Source organism: Saccopteryx bilineata, chromosome 1 (assembly GCF_036850765.1).
Source record: "Saccopteryx bilineata isolate mSacBil1 chromosome 1, mSacBil1_pri_phased_curated, whole genome shotgun sequence".
NCBI lineage: Eukaryota > Metazoa > Chordata > Mammalia > Chiroptera > Emballonuridae > Saccopteryx > Saccopteryx bilineata.
Window position 1 is genome coordinate 351,408,467 of NC_089490.1, and position 20,771 is coordinate 351,429,237.

Below are 20,771 nucleotides of genomic sequence, written 5' to 3' on the forward strand. Positions count from 1 at the left end.
AATTCCTATGACATTCTTTAAAGAAATGGAACAAAAAATCATCAGATTTATATGGAACTATAAAAAACGCCAATTAGGCCTGACCTGTGGTGGCCAGTGGATAAAGCGTCAACCTGGAAATGCTGAGGTTGCCGGTTCAAAACCCTGGGCTTGCCTGGTCAAGGCACATATGGGAGTTGATGCTTCCAGCTCCTCCCCCCTTCTCCTCTCCCTCTCTCTCTCCTCTCTAAAAATGAATAAATAAAAAAAAAATAATAAATTTGACCTGTGGTGGCGCAGTGGATAAAGCGTCGACCTGGAAATGCTGAGGTCGCCGGTTCGAAACCCTGGGCTTGCCTGGTCAAGGCACATATGGGAGTTGATGCTTCCAGCTCCTCCCCCCTTCTCTCTCTGCCTCTCTATCCTCTCTCTCCTCTCTAGAAATGAATAAATAAAAATTTAAAAAAAAAACAAAAAAAAAACGCCAATTAGCCAAAGCAATCCTAAGGAAAAAGAATGAAGCTGGGGCATTACAATACCTCACTTCAAACTATATTATAGGGCTATGACAATCAAAACAGCATGGTATTGGCAGAAAAATAGACACTCAGACCAATGGAACAGAATAGAAAGTCCAGTAATAAAACCACATATATATATGGTCAAATAATTTTTGATAAAGGGGCCAACAACACACAATGGAGAAAAGAAAGCCTCTTCAACAAATGATGCTGGGAAAACTGGAAAGCCACATGCAAAAGAATGAAACTCGACTACAGCCTGTCCCCTTGTACGAAAATTAATTCAAAATGGATCAAAGACCTAATATAAGACCTGAAACAATAAAGTACATAGAAGAAGACATAGGTACTAAACTCATGGACCTGGGTTTTAAAAAGCATTTTATGAATTGGACTCCAAAGGCAAGAGAAGTGAAGGCAAAGATAAATGAATGGTACTACATCAGACTAAAAAGTTTTTTCTCAGCAAGAGAAACTGACAACAAAATAAACAGACAGTCAACTAAATGGGAGATGCTATTTTCAAACAACAGCTCAGATAAGGGCCTAATATCCAAAATTTACAAAGAACTCATAAAACTCAACAACAAACAAACAATCCAATAAAAAAATAGGAAGAGGACATGAACAGACACTTCTCCCAGGAAGAAATACAAATGGCCAACAGATATATGAAAAAATACCCATCTTCATTAGTTATTAGAAAAATGCAAATCAAAACTACAATCTGATACCACCTCACACCTGTTAGATTAGCTATTATAAACAAGACAGGTAATAGCAAATGCTGGAGAGGCTGTGGAGAAAAAGGAACCCTCATTCACTGTTGGTGGGACTGTAAAGTAGTACAACCATTATGGAAGAAAGTATGGTGGTTTCTAAAAAAACTGAAAATAGAACTACCTTATGACCCAGAAATCCCTCTACTGGGTATATACCCAAAAACTCAGAAACACTGAGAGATGACGTCAGAGTAATGGCGGAGTAGGAAGCGATACCGATAAATCTCCCCCAAAACTCAACAAGATCTTCAACCAGAAACAGAAAAACCTATACTTGGAGCTTCCAGATTCTTCGCAATACACCCAAAGGTATGATTGAGTGAAAAATTGGCTAAATATATAACCAAACCCCGAAGGAAATAGGGAGTAAGAAATGCTCCGCCTTCCTCACTAACCTAAACAGGGCGGCTTTCTCTGGTAATTGTGAATATAGAAACTGAGGCGGGCAAAAGGGGTGAATAGATCCAGGCCGCCGCAGCAAAAACGGCCGAACCAGGCTGTGGCTCAGAGATCCAAGCCAAGGAAAATCTGATCCTGTGGCAACTCGGGCAATACAAGCTAACACTCGCGCCAAACCCAAACAAAGAAAGACAAGCGGAGCGGCCATTTTACCCCGGTCTCCTGGTCGGTGCGCAGTTAGTGGAAGAGAGATTTCTTCCTAAGCCGCGGAAGTGGGTGCCCGTGTTGCCCCACGGAGAGGCAGGGTCAGAGGCCTTTCTGTGGGCTGAGGGCAGAGTCTCTGGGCAGCCCCAGCGCCCTGGGAAAGCCACGCACGGGAGGGAGTGAGAACTAATCCCAACGGTGGAGATTTTCCGTGCTGGAGGCTGTTTCACTCAGAGGGAACCGCGGCCGGCCTCATATCCTGGTTTGCGCGCGCAGATAAGGAGTGAGCGATTCCTCCGAGTGCCTCGGCAGTGCGCGCCCGTGTTATCGCACAGAGGGGCAGAGTCAGGGGCCTTTGTGTGGGCCAAAGCGGAATCTCGGGCCGCCCCAGCGCCTTGCAAAAGCCGCACACGGGGACGGAGCGAGACTCAATTCCAACGCTGCAACTTTTCCCTGCAGTTGGGGGTTTCACTCAGAGCGTGAGACTGCTGGCCGGATATCCTGGTTGCAGACAGTGAGTGAGAGTTTCCTCCAAGCGCCCCGGAAGTGGGCGCCCGCTTGTGTTACCGGATAGAGTGGCAGAGCCAGAGGTCTTCGAGTGGGCGGAAAGCTCGCCTGATTATGCTAGCAGCTCTGACTGACTGAGCCTTACCCAGAGCCCTGTGCTGAGTGGAAATAGAGTGGGGAGTTGCCAGCAATTTGAGCCTCTTACTATCCAGGCAGAGGCAGCAGCAACCCCATACCTGGACTATCAGGCTACTAATTGAGGAAGGAAAGACTAGGAGAAAGGCTCCAGGAACACGGACTCTCTCACTGTCGGAGCCTATAAATGCTAATGAGCCTCGACTCCCAACGAGAATAAAGCACAATACATGACATTGCCATAGAGACTTATCAACTGCAAACCTCTACCTGAGCGTGCCAAAGGGGCAGAACCCGGGGTACAGAGTCACCGACCAGGAAGAGGGAGAGAAAAGAAAAAGCAAGAAGATAACCTCTCAAAATCAAGAATAATCTGCAGACTTTATAACCTATCCCATTTTATTATATTTGTTCGTTTGTTTCTCTTATCTTCATTCTTGAGACTTTTTTTTCCTCCTCCAATTTGGCCGATTAACTCTCTACCGGTCTTACTCTCTCCTCTCCTTGAACTACACTACCCATAAGTGTTACATCTCCCATTATCATTTCTTTTCTCTTCCTTTCTCTCTATGAGGGTTGCACTCCAAAACCCTTAACTCTCTCTCTCTCTCTCCTTTCTTTTTTCTTCTTTTAGTGGTTCCCTCTTTTTTTCTCTCTCTCTCTTTCTTTTCTCCTTCTATATTAGTTTCTTCCTTTCTCCTTTACATCTCCTCTCATTCAAACCTGAATAACAAACAAATTATCTTATCTGGGACTCAAACCTATGTTTGTGGCATTTTCGGGGGTTTTTACTTCACCTTTTTAACTCACTAGCAGTGCTCCCATCCCTGGCTCTCCATATTATCTAGTTCTTGTTCCACTAAATACAATAGTAAGTTTTTAATTTGTCCCCCCATTTTTCCATTTTCCTCTTATTCCTCTCATCATAACTCTTAGAAAACCAACACCTAAAAGCAAATCATTTTATTCTTGACCCAAATTTTTTCCTTATTTGCTTTTTGTGGGTCCATACGCTCTTTTTTTTTTTTCTTTTTTCTTTTTTTTTTTTTTTTCCTTTTTTTTTTTTTTTTTTTTTTCTTTCTCTCTTTTTTGCCCCTTTATTACTTTTCCCCAATTCAGGCCCTCCATCACAGGCATTGTTTGTTATAACTCACAGTCCACCACAAGATTTTCTCAAGAAAGAGGGGAGAGGAGAGGAGAGGAAAAAAAGAGGGGGGGAATAATTTCCTTTTTTAAAAAATTTTTATTTTATTTTATTTTTCTTTATTTCATTATTAATTTTTTTTAAAAAAAACAACTCTTTTCGATTTGTTATTTTTTTATTTTTTTAACTTTTTATTCTTTATTAAATCTCATTAATACTATCAACAAAACCACCCTCAGATGCCATTAAGGAAGAGAAAATCGAATATCATGGATACAAAAGAAAGAGAGGTAACACAGCTAGATGAGGAAAAATCTATGGAGAAAAAATTTAATATATTGGAAACCTTGGAGCTAAATGACAGAGAATTCAAGATAGAAATACTAAAAATCCTCCGAGATATACAAGAAAACACAGAAAGGCAATATAGGGAGCTCAGAAAACAACTCCATGAACACAAAGAATATATGTCCAAGGAAATTGAAACTATAAAAACAAATCAAACAGAGATGAAAAACTCAATTCACGAGCTGAAAAACGAAGTAACAAGCTTAGCTAATAGAACAGGTCAGATAGAAGAGAGGATTAGTGAAATAGAAGACAAGCAACTTGAGGCACAACAGAGAGAAGAAGAAAGAGACTCAAAAATTAAAAAAAATGAGATAGCCCTACAAGAATTATCTGACTCCATCAAAAAGAATAATATAAGAATAATAGGTATATCAGAGGGAGAAGAGAGAGAAAATGGAATGGAGAACATACTTAAACAAATAATTGATGAGAACTTCCCAAGCCTGTGGAAAGAACTAAAGCCTCAAGTTCAAGAAGCAAACAGAACTCCAAGTTTTTTTAACCCCAACAAACCTACTCCAAGGCATATCATAATGAAATTGACACAAACCAACAGCAAAGAAAAAATTCTCAAGGCAGCCAGGGAAAAGAAGAATACAACATATAAAGGAAGGCCCATTAGATTATCATCAGATTTCTCAGCAGAAACTCTACAAGCTAGAAGAGAGTGGACCCCAATATTTAAAGTCCTGAAAGAGAGGAACTTTCAGCCACGAATACTATACCCATCAAAGCTATCCTTCAAATACGAAGGAGAAATAAAAACATTCACAGATACAGAAAAGATGAGGGAATTTATCATCAGAAAACCCCCACTCCAGGAATTACTAAAGGGGGTTCTCCAATCAGATACAAAGAACAAAAAAAAAACAGAGCCACAAGTAAAAGCTCCAAGAAGAACACAATAAAACCAAATTTAAACTGTGACAACAACAAAAAGAAAGAGGGGGAGAAGACGGAGATTAACAGTAGCAAAGGACGATGGAGTGCAAAAGTACTCACAAAATAGTTCGCTACAATGAACAGGGTAGGGACCTTTTTCATTACTCAAAGGTAACCACCATTGAAAAAACCACCACAGAAGCACATGAGATAAAAAAGATAGCAACAGAGGAAAGATGTATGGAATACAACCAAATAAAAACAAAAGATAGAAAAACGAAAGAGAAGGATCAAACAAGACACAAAACTAACAGAAAGCAAGATATAAAATGGCAATAGGGAACTCACAAGTATCAATAATTACACTAAATGTAAATGGATTAAACTCACCAATAAAAAGGCACAGAGTAGCAGAATGGATTAAAAAAGAAAATCCAACTGTATGCTGCCTACAGGAAACTCATCTAAGTAACAAGGATAAAAACAAATTCAAAGTGAAAGGCTGGAAAACAATACTCCAAGCAAATAACATCCAAAAAAAAGCAGGTGTGGCAATACTCATATCGGATAATGCTGACTACAAGACAGGAAAAGTACTTAGAGACAAAAATGGCCATTTCATAATGGCTAAGGGGACACTGAATCAAGAAGACATAACAATCCTTAATATATATGCACCAAACCAAGGAGCACCAAAATATATAAGACAGCTACTTATTGATCTTAAAACAAAAACTGACAAAAATACAATCATACTTGGAGACCTCAATACACCGCTGACGGCTCTAGATTGGTCATCCAAACAGAGAATCAACAAAGACATAGTGGCCTTAAACAAAACACTAGAGCACCTGGATATGATAGACATCTACAGGACATTTCATCCCAAAGTGACTGAGTATACATTTTTCTCCAGTGTACATGGATCATTCTCAAGAATTGACCATATGTTGGGCCACAAAAACAATATCAGCAAATTCAGAAAAATTGAAGTTGTACCAAGCATATTTTCTGATCATAAAGCCTTGAAACTAGAATTCAACTGCAAAAAAGAGGAAAAAAATCCCACAAAAATGTGGAAACTAAACAACATACTTTTAAAAAATGAATGGGTCAAAGAAGAAATAAGTGCAGAAATCAAAAGATATATACAGACTAATGAAAATGACAATACGACATATCAGAATCTATGGGATGCAGCAAAAGCAGTGATAAGAGGGAAGTTCATATCGCTTCAGGCATATATGAACAAACAAGAGAGAGCCCAAGTGAACCACTTAACTTCCCACCTTAAGGAACTAGAAAAAGAAGAACAAAGACAACCCAAAACCAGCCGAAGAAAGGAGATAATAAAAATCAGAGCAGAAATAAATGAATTAGAGAACAGAAAAACTATAGAAAAAATTAATAGAACAAGGAGCTGGTTCTTTGAAAAGATCAACAAAATTGACAAACCCTTGGCAAGACTTACCAAGGAAAAAAGAGAAAGAACTCATATAAACAAAACTCAGAAACACTGATACGTAAAGACACATGCAGCCCCATGTTCATTGCAGCATTGTTCACAGTGGCGAAGACATGGACACAACCAAAAAGCCCTTCAATAGAAGACTGGATAAAGAAGATGTGGCACATATACACTATGGAATACTACTATGCTATAAGAAATGATGACATCAGATCATTTACAACAAAATGGTGGAATCTTGATAACATTATACGGAGTGAAATTAGTAAATCAGAAAAAACCGGGGGTGGGGGGAGAGGGAGAGGAAAAGGGGCACAAAGAAAACTAGATAGGTGACAGAGGACATTCTGATTTTGGGTGATGGGTATGCAACATAATTGAATGACAAGATAACCTGGACATGTTTTCTTTGAATATATGTACCCTGATTTATTGATGTCACCCCATTAAAAAAATAAAACTAAAAAAAAAAGAAAGAAAAAAAATAACAATAAAAGAAAAAACCAAGATCCACATGATTTTATATATTGGTGGGACATAAAAATGAGACTAAGAGACATGGACAAGAGTGTGGTGGTTACTGGGGGTGGGGGGGAGGGGGGGCGTGGGAGGGATGGGGGAGGGCGAAGGGCACAAAGAAAACTAGATAGAGGGTGACAGAGGACAATCTGACTTTGGGTGATGGTATGCAACATAATTGAATGACAAGATAATCTGGATATGTTTTCTTTGAATATATGTACCCTGATTTATTGATATCACCCCATTAACATTAATAAAAATTTATCTATAAAAAAAAAAAGAAACGAAGGGAATATCTTGGCTGCTGAAGTTCCATTTAAGGAATGATGAGTCCTAGCCCCACAATAAGCTCCTCTGCCAAAAGTACCAGTGCCTGGAAGAATGAAAAGCAACAAGAACTCAGTCCAGGTGAGATGGAGGAAAACTGTAGACCCAAGCAATTTCTTAAAGTGCTCTACCACTGAATCACTCACCCACAAACACTTGTGCTAAGTTCTAAAAAAATGGACAAAGCTTGCAAAGTATCAGAAACATATTTGAAGAAAATGAATTGTCTGGCTTCAGATCAAAGGCTGAAGAAGTGAATCTTCCAGGGACTAACGTGCCAGCAGTTGCCATTGTTCTCTTGTTGACCCTTAGGCATACATAGCTTACAGGGGCAGGACAACAACAAATCTCAGTCTCTACTAACCTGGTTAACACCATTCTTACCCCATCCTGGTGATTCTCTAAGACCCCACAGCACCCAATTCAAGCCTCTGTCCGAATCTCTTTCCGAGGTTAAGCTATACAAGCAGCTCACTTAATAGCTTGCACTGATGGTTTTTCTTCAGTCTTTCAAATATCCACAAATGACACACAAACAGTAGCTGACCTCAGGAAGCCCTTTACCTCTTGCAAAGGGACCCCATCTTACAATAATGGCAGCTGACCTTGGATACAACATAGCCTCTGCAATACACCTTCAAGCCCAACATAGACAACCAGCAACCTCAGATCACTTTGTAGCTTAAAAAGGTGGTGCTGGGCCAGACACAGGCAGTGGCTGACCTTAGCACACACCAAGAGGCTCCAGGACCAACAAACTTGGTGGCCAGGTTCAAAACACTCCAGAGCACCTCCCAATTTGCACCACAAATTACACACACAAAGGGTGGACCCAGCAAGCACTAGAGCCCTGTTAGAATGAATCATTGTTCATAAAGAGAGCCATCGTATAATAGTTTGCTTACTGTAGTTAATGCCATTCTAAACAGCTACTCAGCCAGAAGATCAATCCCATCCATCAACATGTCAACAGCAATCAAGGCTCAACTACTCTTCTACAGCAGAGTACACATAAACATTTCTAAAGTGCTTGGCTTGGTGAACAGGGGAACTGCACCCAAACGCCACTCTGCTTAGATTGAGAGACATGGCAGATATACTAATGTAAACATAACAACATAGGGAGAAAGCCAAAATGAGGAGAAAAAGAAACATGTTGCAGATGGAAGATCAAGACAAAGTTTTTTTAAAAAATGACTAAACAAAAGAAAGAAGCAACCTACCAGATTCAGAATTCTAAGCACTGGTTATAAGGATGCCCAATGAACTTAGAGAAAGATGAGATGATCTCAGCAAGAACCTCTCTCTCACTGAGATATAGCAAACATAAAAAGAAAAGATATAAAGCATAAAAAAGACCTAGTAAGAAATGAAGAATAATAAAGAATATTAAAATCAGCAAGAGAAAAGCAATTAGTTACCTACAAGGGAGCTCCAACAAGACTATCAACTGATTTTCACTAAAAGCTCTGAAGATGGAAGGAATTATTCATGAAATATTCAAGGTGATGAAAAGCAAGTATCTACAACCTAGCTACTCTACCCAGCAAAACAATCACTTAGAATTGAAGGAGACATAAAGAGCTTCACAGATAAGAAAAAGCTGAGAGTTCACCACCACCAAATCATTATTACAAGAAATGTTAAAGGGCCTTAAGAAAAGAAGATATATAACAAAAATATGAATAATAAAAGGATCAAGAATGTAGAACATATGACTGACATTATAAATCAGATCAATCTAACTGGCATTTCTAGACTTTGTCACTCAATTAATGCACAATACACATTGTTTTCAAATTCATATAAAAAAATGGGCATACACTATTTTAGGCTATAAATTGTGTCAATAGTAAAAGACTAAAATAATAAAATACATGTTTTCTGATTGAGTGATTAAATTTAAAATACACAGTAGAAGAAAACGTAAAATGTCACCACCTATTTGTAAATTAACATAGTTTCAAATGTTCTAAGGGTTAACAAAAGCACAAATCACAAAGGAAATTTCAATATAAATAAAAATGATTGAAAATACAATAAACAAAAAGCATGGAATATACTAAAACTAATTATTGATATCATTAAAATGATAACAAAATTGACTGTATAAAATCAGTGGTCTAAATTCCACTTAAGAAAAAATAACAGCAAGCTGAGCAATACACACAGATTCATGTGTGCATTGCATATACATATACACACAGAGGAAACTATATAATTGACACCAGAAATCAATTATATAGAAAGGTAAAAAATAGATAAATCAAAAAAAATAAACTTGTTTTGGAATAACACCAGAAAATTTAACCAATCATACCTAAATTGACCCCCCAAAAAGTAAATCATCATTCATAAGTAAAAGAGAGAACATTACTGTGACTACAATAGAAATCAAAGAGATTAAAGGGATTATAATGCCTTTATGTTTACATATCTGACAATTTAGAATGGACAAATATTTTAAAAATGTGCATTATCAAAAACTGACATATAAAATGAAAAAAAAGAAAAGCTAAGAAAATCTAATACAAGAAAGAAAGTATTTTAAATCTTTCCAAAAAGAATGGTCCAGAGTGAAATTGGTTTGACTGGTGAATATATTGAATACTTAAACTAAGAAAATACCAATCCTGCAGAGTTGTTTATTTAAAAAAAAATAAAAATAGAAAAAAATATCAATTTTTCTTTAATAAAAAAAAACACTCTTGGGGCATTAAGTGGTATCTGAAAACTATTCTAGGCTAAAACACAACTACAGAGCCATATAGAATATAACTGGATACAATAAAGCTTTTCTCAGATTTTGCACTGTAATTGATACATTAATAAAAACAAGATTTTCCATGGGAATTCATTCATTCAACTATTCCTGTAATTAGAGATGTAAGGAAGGGTATTTCAAGACCAAAAGAACCTCAGTGTCACCAGGAACAGCATAAGAACAGTAGAGAAGGAAAATTACTCTTTATTTTCCTCAAGTTCAGATGCTAAGCTTTCTTCCCAAGTCCTACCTGCAGCATCTCCATTGTTGACCCCTGCAACCGATGCTCCAGATCTGAGATGAGATTTCTCACCAACTGGCTCTGCTGGACCAGCTCATTCTCATCCTGTTCCAGGTCACAGAGAATTTCTTCCTCAACCTTCTCCAGCTTTTGCAGCTTAATTTGCTCTTCATTGGCCAGGATATCTCTCAATTTTTGAAAACACTTCTGAACACGCTGGCTCTCACTTTGTATGTGATGCTTTAGAATTGAAAAAAAGAGAAAGGGACTCATGCTATCAGGCAGAGATGAAGCCAATAAAAGAATTATTTAATATGGAAGTTCTCATAAAGAGGGGGGATGGAGCAGAAGAGCAATTCTTGGGGAGGCTGACTTTTCCTATTATTTACTCTTTATTACATTCCAAAAACCATGGCCTAAAGTCCAGATTATTAAGGCTAATCCTGAACCAAAATGAGACACCTGGGTGTAGCATGACTATCACACAACTGCCCAGGACAGTCATGCCACCCTGCATTACTCCTGACTCCCTCACCATCCTCTTTCTAACATTAAACACCAGGGACAGCGCCATGACCTCTGGAAGCGTTAAAGACTCGAAATATTGAAAGAAATGAACAAAGAATTCATTAGCCATCCTCACCAGATTCTCTATGAGAATGACAAACCTACAAATATTTGTGTTAATTTGTGACATGTTTATTTTCAGCCCACTCCTATCAGAGAAATGATAAAGAATGCCTAATCTATCACTCTGGACATATCAGCTCAGGGAACAAAGAGGAAGGGAGCTCTTTGTGACTAACACCCGAGGTTCTGCCCAGGTTCCTGTCTAACTACCTCAGGAAGTGTCTCCTCCTACCTTCCAGGAAGTCTTCTCCTCTCTGATGTCAGCTCCCAACTTCTCAGCATTCTGCTGCTCTGTCCTCAGCTTGTCCAGAGCTGCCTGGAGCTTCTCCTGGTAGAGAGAAATCACACCTGAATCAAGATATGGGCTTTCTCAGCATCAGTGTAGAGCAGGGGTCACCAAACTATGGCCCGCGGGCCGCATGCGGCCCCCTGAGGCCATTTATCCGGTCCCCACCGTATTTTCGGAAGGGGCACCTCTTTCATTGGTGGTCAGTGAGAGGAGCATAGTTCCCTTTGAAATACTGGTCAGTTTGTTGATTTAAATTTACTTGTTCTTTATTTTAAATATTGTATTTGTTCCCGTTTTGTTTTTATACTTTAAAATAAGATATGTGCAGGGTGCATAGGGATTTGTTCATAGTATTTTTTATAGTCTGGCCCTCCAACGGTCTGAGGGACAGTGAACTGGCCCCCTGTGTAAAAAGTTTGGGGACCCCTGATGTAGAGGATACACTGGGAAGAAATCAGTCTGATCTCTAAAGAAATTAGAGTTAACAACAACTATGAGAATCTGTGACTTGAAGGAAAGCTACAGTAGTGAATGAGTTTTTTAAGACTCAGGTGATAGAGGTCAACATTCCCATGTCAAAAGGGATTTTAACGAGTTGTGCACTTGAACCATGTATGGTTTTATGAAACAATATCAACTACATAAATTCAATTGATAAAAATAAATAAATAAATTACTATCTCTCCATATACAAAAGAAAAATAATATACAGAGAAGTCTGATTCTTTTTGTCTTAAAAGAAGAAGCATGATCCTGTAATGAGGGAGAACATGGGTTCCATTCCATCCAGCTGCCCAGTTACCCCTCCTGTTCAAAGAGGAAATGACAACTTTGCTTGGGCACCAAGACTCCACCTATCAACACATAATATAACAATATCTGCTTCTGGTTTAAAGTCTGCTCATCATGTTGTAATCAGGTGGAACACACAGAAATGTCCTTCACGTATTAGAAGGTGAGCATAGGAAGAATACTGATTAGGTTCTGAGCTCTGGTGGCAAGGTCTTTAGAGTGAAATGCAAAGTGGAGATTTCTCATGAAGTACCATTTTCTGCCCTGTCTTTCCTCCATCCTGGTCTATTACCTTGTACTCCTGGGCAACCTCCTCCATGAGGAATGTGTGGTGATCACGGTGTTCTTGAGACCGCTCACAAAGCCAGCAAATGAACTGTCCATCCTCCTTACAGAAGAGCCAGAGTTTCTCTCCATGGCGCACACAGAGATCTCTCGTTTGCTCCTCTTCTGGGCTCAGCTTGACTTCCCTGAGCATCTCCACTATGTTGGCCATATTCCGATTAGGCCGCAGGCTCCCAGGGTGGTAACTGATTCGGCACACAGGGCAGCTGCTCCCTTCTTCCTGCCCATTCACGGAGTCCTTGTTGTTTGCAGTGATGCAGGTTTGGCAGAAGCTGTGCCCACAGCCCAGGCTCAGGGGTTCTGTCAGGAGCTCCAGGCAAATGGGGCAGGTCACCTCCTGCTTTATGTTCACCAGGATTCCTGAAGCCATCACAGCTGCTCTCTGGCTCCTATCTGTCTTGATCTGAGGCTCCTTTTGCTCACAGATTCCTGCTTCATAAGAAAAGGTTAATAGAAGGCAGAGTAAGAAAGGTAGGCATACATCAATACTAACTGTTGGCTGGGCAAGAACAAATATTAAAGAACAACAACAACAAAAAAGATAAAAAGACAAAGAAAGACATGATTACTTGATAGAAAAAAAAGACTTTTTACAATCATTTTAATTACTTTTAGTTCATCTGACATGACAAATTTCATTTTCCTCTGTGTAAGGGTTGTAATTGTTCTTTACTCCTATTGAACAAAAGAATGATCTTAGGCCTTTCTATTTACTAAGATCCTGTGTGATCCACCTTCTCTCCTGCTTCTTTCGCATGTGCAACACATCCTCAAAGGTAAAAGCACTGAACCACTTCTGCATCATGGTTTTCATACATGCTATTCTCTCAGTATGCAATGCTGCCCTGTTATTAGTAGGACTTACTCTCACCCTTAACTTTCTCCTTACAGGTTTCTTTATCAGAAAGACCTGCTCTGATTTGCATATTTACACTGAAACCATTACCATCATTTCTTATATGTTTCAAATGATTGCTATTATCATGATATAATCTGTGGCTATGTGCTTGTGTACGTGGCAAGAGTAAACCCTTTACCAGATGTGTACACAGAAACAGTGTGTCACTTTCAAAGATCATTAATGTTCAAACAAGGAGTCTAGATAAACAATATATTCAGGTCCCTCTTCAGAAGCCTTTTCCAACCCCATTAAAGTTAATAAAAAACAAACAGGTAACTTAGGAAGCTCTGGAATTTCTTTGTTAATAAATGCTGAAATTTAGCATTGGCTAGTAAATATGTCAAAGACAATGACAAGAGCCAAAAGATGTATATGTATGTGGATGGGGGGAGGGAGACAGTACAAACATATTCATATGATCACACGTAACATACCTGAAAAAACAGAAACACAGAAGAAATGAATATTAGCTTGTGAAAATAGTCTCCCAATTTTATTCAATATCATTAATTTTTAATGACTATGAATCATACATGTTGTGTAAAGCCAGTAGCCATGGCCACCATCACAGCCACCTGGCCCATGCAGGTTCGCATTTGATTCGGACAGAATGTAATGAAACAACTGAGCCAAGAACAGGTGGGCTATTAGCGTTAATCCTAGCTAGCACTCAGCAGGCAAAAAATACACACAGTGGGAAAACACTTCCCTTTCCATTCACGGCTCCCAAAGCCACTGACTGATGCGAGTCAAGTTTCCTAGAATCAAAGGTTTCTAGCTCACCAGCCTTATTCAACTCTGTGCCCGATCTCCTTCTCTCTGCACAAACTCTGCACAAACTGGCTTTTCCTTCAGCACTCCACATCTTGGCTGCTTCTTTTCCCCTTCACATGGCCTTTCTCGGCTCTCCTCCTGCATAGGCTCCTCTACCCCATTTTATAATATAGGAATTAAAACCTTTAATCCAATATACAAACAAGGAAGTCTCCAATACAAAGTCACTTCTCTGAGGCATAATGGGATTCCTCATGAGAGTGTACTACCCCACATCATGCAACAGTCAAGGGTGTGGGGAAAAGCTTAGTCGTAAAACTAAGCCTTAGGCTACAATGACGCTCCCTGCTTAGAGCCTGTCCCCCAAACCAAATGCAAACTATAAGCTAGCAAACATATATATCATATTGTAAAGCCAGTACTTGTGGCCACCATCACAGCAGCCTGGCCCATGCAGGTTCGCATTGGATTCAGACAGTCAGTAAAGAAACAACGGAGCCAAAAACTGGTGGGCCATCATCTTTAATCCTAGCTTGCACCCGGTGGGCAAGTAAAAACACACACTGGGCTCCAAAACCCACTCACATTCAGTGCTCACAAAGCTACTGACTTATCCGAGTTTCCTAGAATCAAAGGTTTCTAGCTCACCAGACTTATTCACCTCTGTTCCCCATCTCCTTCCCTCTCCCTGCACAAACTCTGCACAAACTGGCTTCTCACTCAACAATCCGCCATCTTGGCTGCTTCTCTTGGCCTCCTCCACCTGGCCTCTTTCTGCTCTCTGCTGTCTCCTCTAATGCTAGTCTCAGGAACTGAGAGTGCAAGCTCCCGTTCTGCCCCCACCTTATAGTGTAGAAATCAAAACCTTTAATCCAATATACAAAATAGGGAAGTCTCTAATACAAAGTCACTGAGGCATGATAGGATTGTACCACCCCACATCAAAAAGAGTGGGAAAAGCTTAATCCCAAAACCAAGTACCAGGCTACAAGGATCCTGCCTGCCCACAGCCCGTCCCCAACACACATTAATATCACCTGGGCGATGGCTTCCATGTGGGCAGCGCCATCTTTAACAAAGTGAGCATAATATAATTTATCTGCCCAACACATATTTACAAACTTATTTGACCAACAACATGCTAACGGCTAAACTAATACACATCAACATACTAATGAGTTTAAATGGAGCATTTAAACCACTATGACCCTGACACTACCTGTAAAGTAACAGTATCATAATCAGCCATATATATAGAAACAAGCTGATGTTAAAAACACTGCTAGAGGGGTGTACATGTTGTTGGAAAATCAAATAATGGTCAGTTAAAAGGTTGTTCAATAATTCCAACTTGAAAATATAAAGGTAGAACAGAAACAAAGATAAAGGAAATATGGCATACAAGAGAGGAAAAACTGTTTTAGGTGAAGGAAGTGACTTGTTCGTAAAAATGCACCACCTTGTCTGAGTTTGAAAATGCCGTTGCGGCTGGGTGCACAGAAAACTACTGGGCCTTTAGTATCACATGAGCCTGCAGTGACCCTGACACATGGCACTTCTTCAATTGTCTAACACTTAGGGCTTCTTTTCCTGAAGGAAAAGAAGTTATCCATGTTTAATCATCAGTGAAGAGGGAGGAATAGTCACCTTAGCCTTTGCTTGGTGGTATGTTAGATGAATCCAGTTTGGAATTGGGAAAATAGTGCAGAGACCATATACAGTTAACTCGTGGTTACAGAGACTGCTCCAGATCAGGTTGTGAAGAACAGCAAGATCAGAGGTAGACATTGTATTAGGGGTAGATGTTAAATGAGGTCTAACTGTGTTCATAACTCCAGAATGGTCTAAACATGGGTGTAGGGCCACCAATTATTTCTCATCCCATTCAAGATCCAGTTCATCCTGAGACCTATCAATACCATTCTTGGGTAAATAAGTTTGTAAAACGCGATTTTTAGGTTTGCTTGCTTATATTTTGCATTGGCCTGGGCAGTGCCATGTGTAAGTAATCTGTGAAAGGCTGTGGTGCTTGTCCTCAGGGCAGCAGATTGCACATTGTGGATTAATTTTCTGACTGGGAGGGGCCGTTGTATTGCTAATGTTTGCTGGACAAGGCATTTTTCCCCCTGCCTGGATTTTGCCAGGAGAGAAGGAGTGCAGGTGTGGAACCAGAGCTGAGAGGCTTTAAGAGCTCAGCTGAGGCTGGTGGGAACCTTTGATTCCAGGAGTCACCAGAGAAGATTTTCTGGGCTGTGGATCCAAAGAATGCACCAGGGGTCAGGGAGCTCTGAATGAGAGGGACTCAGACTTCCCTGCTGTTTACTAGTCCACCAGTAGACTTTAATAAACAGCATGGCCCACCATTTTTGGCACCACTGTTTATTTACCATCTGCCTGAATGCAATGAGAACCTGCATGGACACAATGGCAGCGGCCTCTAGCCATACAACCCTATAGAAGAGGGAGGAGCAAAGCATGCATGTAGGAGCTGCAGAACATTGTCACAGTGGGGGTACAAGGAACTAAGGTCAAAGCAGCTGCTGCCCAGGACACAGAAGAGGGAAGTGCAGAGAAACCTGAAGCCCCACTCATGGAGGGAACCCCACCCTACCTGCCCAGTGACTCCAGTGCTCCACAGCAGGCAGGGAGATGGGTGTGGGAACATGAGTGGTGTCTGAGCTGCAGGAATATTACAAATGCCCAGATTATCCTTGAGAACCTGTGGGTTTGTGCCTAATATCAGGTCCCTAACCCTGACGTACTGACCAGAAATCTGAGCCCACAAATTGTCCTCAAAATCCAGCAAGACTTCTGCCCATGAGATCCTTAGGGGTTTAGGAACAGGAGGTTTCTCTTTTTTTAAATTCTTAGTTAGAAAGTTAAGTTTAACACGGTGACATTGATTAGTAAGAGTACACAGGTTTTAGGTAAACATTTCTTTTAGTATTTAAACTATTGATTACATTATATACCCATTATCCAAAGTCAAATCATTTTCTGTCACCTTATTTTTGTCCCCCTGAGATTTCTATCTTAAAGCCTAATGCCCAGAAATTAAAGGACTTACAGGAAATGCCCCAGGAATCAGCACAAAAGCAAAAGATTTAGAAGTGCCTCAGACCACGTGTGAAGAAGTAGAAAAGCCATTTCTGGAGACCTAGATGTGGTGGTGGAGCTGGTGAGGGTGGGGAGGAGGTTCATTGGCGACCACCCCCTACCTTGCCAGCTCAGGGCTGCATCTGCCTGTAACCAGTCAGAGCCACTTGGTGTACTGCCCCATCTTGCTGCTGCAGCCCCTCTGCCAGAGCTGACTGGAGAGTGCCCGCACCCAGCGCCCTCCCAGGAGCATCACCCTGGCCCTACCATGGGGACAGGAGCCACTTCTGCCACCTAGCTCAGGTCCCACAGCAGCCATTAGACCCAGGCATCCTCTCAGTGATCTCCCATTAATCTCCTAGCTCTGCTAACTGGCTGGAAGGGGTGGAGGATGTGCTTCAACGCCCCAGGGTTAGAAACGAAAGAAGGCACAGTTCTTATCAGGCTACCAACTCTGAGAAACTGCACAGAGCACAGAGGAAACTCACCACAATCTTTCGGGTTAAAAACCTGATTCAATTGTTCTAGAATTCCATCCTGAGGGGTAGACATGTTCACAATTCCCTCTCCAAACCAGAGGCTTGAAATCCACAGAGCTCCTTGAGGACCGGAGTGAAAATGAAAGTTAAAATTCTTTGGGGAGGGGCAGAGAGCAGAACATTTATAGACCAATGGGAGACCTTCACCAGGGCCACTGGGAAGTGGGAAGGCTTTGTGTCTCTGTCAGTCAGTGAGAGCTTCCTCCCTACATGCCAAATTTGGGTTAGATCCCAGGTCAGGGCACACACAACATTCAAACAATGATGGCATGAATAAATGGAACAATAAACTGATGTTTCTCCCCCCACCCAACCCCCTCTGTCTCTGCTTCTTTTTCTGTTTCCTTCCTCTTTCCCTAATACCAATAAAATAAAGATAAACTTTTAAAAAGTGCAAAGACACATGCAGCAGAAACACTCACCACCGTAGCATTTTTCCTGCTGTCTTAATGGAGGAGGGACACAGACTTACTCATTTCTGAGGATACTGCAGCCCATCAGCTCCCTGGAGAGAGTGAGGTTGACCAGGAAAGGGCAACATTGACATGCATATGTCATTGCAGAGGGGGCCCATACAGACTGCTGACCCTGCCTCTATCACTGAGAGTAATGATGTGACCAATACCTGAAAATGGAAATATGTCTGGGCAGGCGGAGAAAAGGCTTTCTCATGAGAGAGAATTGCTATAAAAATAAAGAAGAATGTCAAATCAACTTATATTTAGCATATTTACTTACATTAAAGATGATATTGCAGTACTTAAAAGATAAGTAGCTATAAAAAAATAAGAATTTCTCTTATAATAAAAAATAATTACTACATGCACAACTCAGTATAGTTTACTATAGGCAGAATGTTATACTGTGAGCCTCTAGGAAGTATCCATTTTGTCTTACTGAAGCTTTAACCCTGATAAACTATAACAGCTTGAAAATTTAACTGGTTATATCTCATATGAATTCATTTTACCATAAGAAAGACAATATGATTGATAGCAGAAATAGAAAATTTAAAGTGAATGTTTAAAGAAAACAAATTATAACCTAGAATAGTATACTAGAAAACCATAATTAAAATATATTTGGAAATTTAAAAATAGAAATATTTATTATGCAAAAAGATAAGATAAAAATGATGTGGTTGGTTTCTTAATCAAGTATTTTATTTGAAAGCATAAGAAAGGTACTGATATTTAAAGTAGACTAGCATTCATTCTTATCAATCATTATTTCAAATCACATAGAAAAGCAATCAACATCAATCTGAACCCTTGCTTATATGTTAGGAAATGAAAAAGTTAATGCAAACATTCTATTTCTTAAATTTCACAATTATCATGTTATTCTCTGTATTTTTCTTTCTGATGAGAAACTTCATTCAATTTAATTTAATAAGGGCCAGTAAGTAGCAATATCAGTATGGTTATGAAATTCTATCCAATTTCAAAGTCAAGGGTCTAAGCTGTGCAGAGTTCACTCTCTATAACATGTCATCTGTAAGAGCACCCTGGCCATTAAGTATTCAAAATAATTTAATTCATTATCAGGAGTAGCCTCTTCTTCATTCCTGGATGCATGGATTGAGCCCATCAACCAATATCTCCTGGCCCCTAAAATTTTCCCATCATGCTCTAGGTTCCTCCTGTAAATGAGCATGTTTTATGTTTTCCATCCTACTCTACATCTTAGGAAATTTAGCTTCTAACTTTTCTTGGGGGTTCAACTGCAGAAAAGACATCTAGGTTGGAGAAAAAAGGACCCATAATCCTGCCTCCTCCTCTCATTAGCTGTAGACATTAAGACATATCTCATAAATTTATAAATACTTTCAAATTCCTAATAGGAATTCTTTCTTTTCTTATATTTTTGAAATTCAACTTTGATAAAGACACCCTCTATATAATTATACATATAATTGTATATTCATAATGATGTGGGTATGTGTATACAGAAGTATAAATGTGCATGTGCATACCTTTCTCAGGCCAAGTATATTACTTCACATTCTATTAAGACAATCAATTACCCTTCTAGATCTTAATGTGGGCTCTGTGCTCTCAACCCTAATTTATATTGTAGGCTTCTCTAAGAAAAGTTTGTCGCCTGACCAGGCAGATAAAGCGTCGGACTGGGATGCAAAGGCCTCAGGTTCGAGACCCCAAGGTCGCCAGCTTTAGTGCGGGCTCATCTGGTTTGAGCAAAAGCTCACCAGCTTGGACCCAAGGTCGCTGGCTCAAGCAAGGGGTTACTCAGTTTGCTGAAGGCCCGCAATCAAGGCATATATGAAAAAGCAATCCATGAACTACTAAGGTCTTGCAACGAAAAACTGATAATTGATGATTCTCATCTCTCTTATTCCTGTCTGTCTGTCCTTGTCTATCCCTCTCTGACTCTCTCTCTCTGTCCCTGTAAAAAAAAGAAAGAAAAAAAAGAGAAAAGTTTGTCCCTTTACTATCCTGAGTAAGTCTATTTCTTATCAAATTTGAAATTCATTTTAAAAGTAAAAAAAAAGAAAAGTGAAATGCATGGTATACAGGGTGTTATACTAAGATGTTTCACCACAAAAACAAACAAAACAAAAGCCTGAACACAAAAGACTGTCCCTAATGAAAATAGCAGTCCCAAAATATGAATCCCTGCAGGACAGTTTTGGGAAACATACATTTATGGGATTATGACAGATCCCCAATAAAGAGCTTTAAAACACTCAGTCCCAACCTGGGTGTAAAAAGTTATACAACACAGGCTGGAATGGAATGGTCTTGACAGCAGAGGATGATAACTTGACAAATGAGACATCAGTAGAATCAGTTCCTGGATTTTTGAGAGCAAACAACCTGTTGCACAGGACACTGACATAGTTTATACTTCTCAGAGATCATGAGAGCAAACACTTATTATATTGGGCAGGCTGTTTAAATAGGTGCTTTACATTAAGGGACAGTTGTACACCATGATCATAAGAATTAGGTGCAGTCGTGTTTTATAAAAAGAAACAAAAATATGTTCATCATTAAATATCTAATAAAAGAGACAGGATTTGAACTCAAGAACTCTGAATGTTAAATTTATATTCCGAATACATATACGGTATTACCTTTGTTTTTTTTCCCTCAGTCTCTGATGAACCTGCTATCTGTTGGGCAACAAATAGATATACACTCAAACGTGCTGTGTTT

At 39.7% G+C, this 20,771-nt stretch overlaps 1 protein-coding gene across 7 annotated transcripts in view; it reads right to left on the minus strand.

Annotated features, from left to right (window-relative positions):
- LOC136318454 (tripartite motif-containing protein 5-like) overlaps positions 1-17,660 on the minus strand; it is a 42,818-nt gene extending 25,158 nt beyond the window's left edge. For 6 of the 7 annotated variants that reach the window (XR_010728076.1, XR_010728077.1, XM_066250784.1 and 3 more), the window contains exons 1-4: positions 17,542-17,660; positions 12,230-12,714; positions 11,089-11,184; positions 10,236-10,466 (exon numbers count right to left, since the gene is read on the minus strand). Coding sequence is in view for 5 of the 7 variants with exons in the window: in XM_066250784.1 (XP_066106881.1) it covers positions 10,236-10,466; positions 11,089-11,184; positions 12,230-12,714; positions 17,542-17,605 (876 nt within the window). In the remaining 2 variants the exon portion in view is untranslated. The remainder of the gene's footprint in view (positions 1-10,235; positions 10,467-11,088; positions 11,185-12,229; positions 12,715-17,541) is intronic. The other variant, XM_066250782.1, reaches the window with a different exon arrangement.
- Between the last annotated feature and the right edge of the window lie 3,111 nt (positions 17,661-20,771).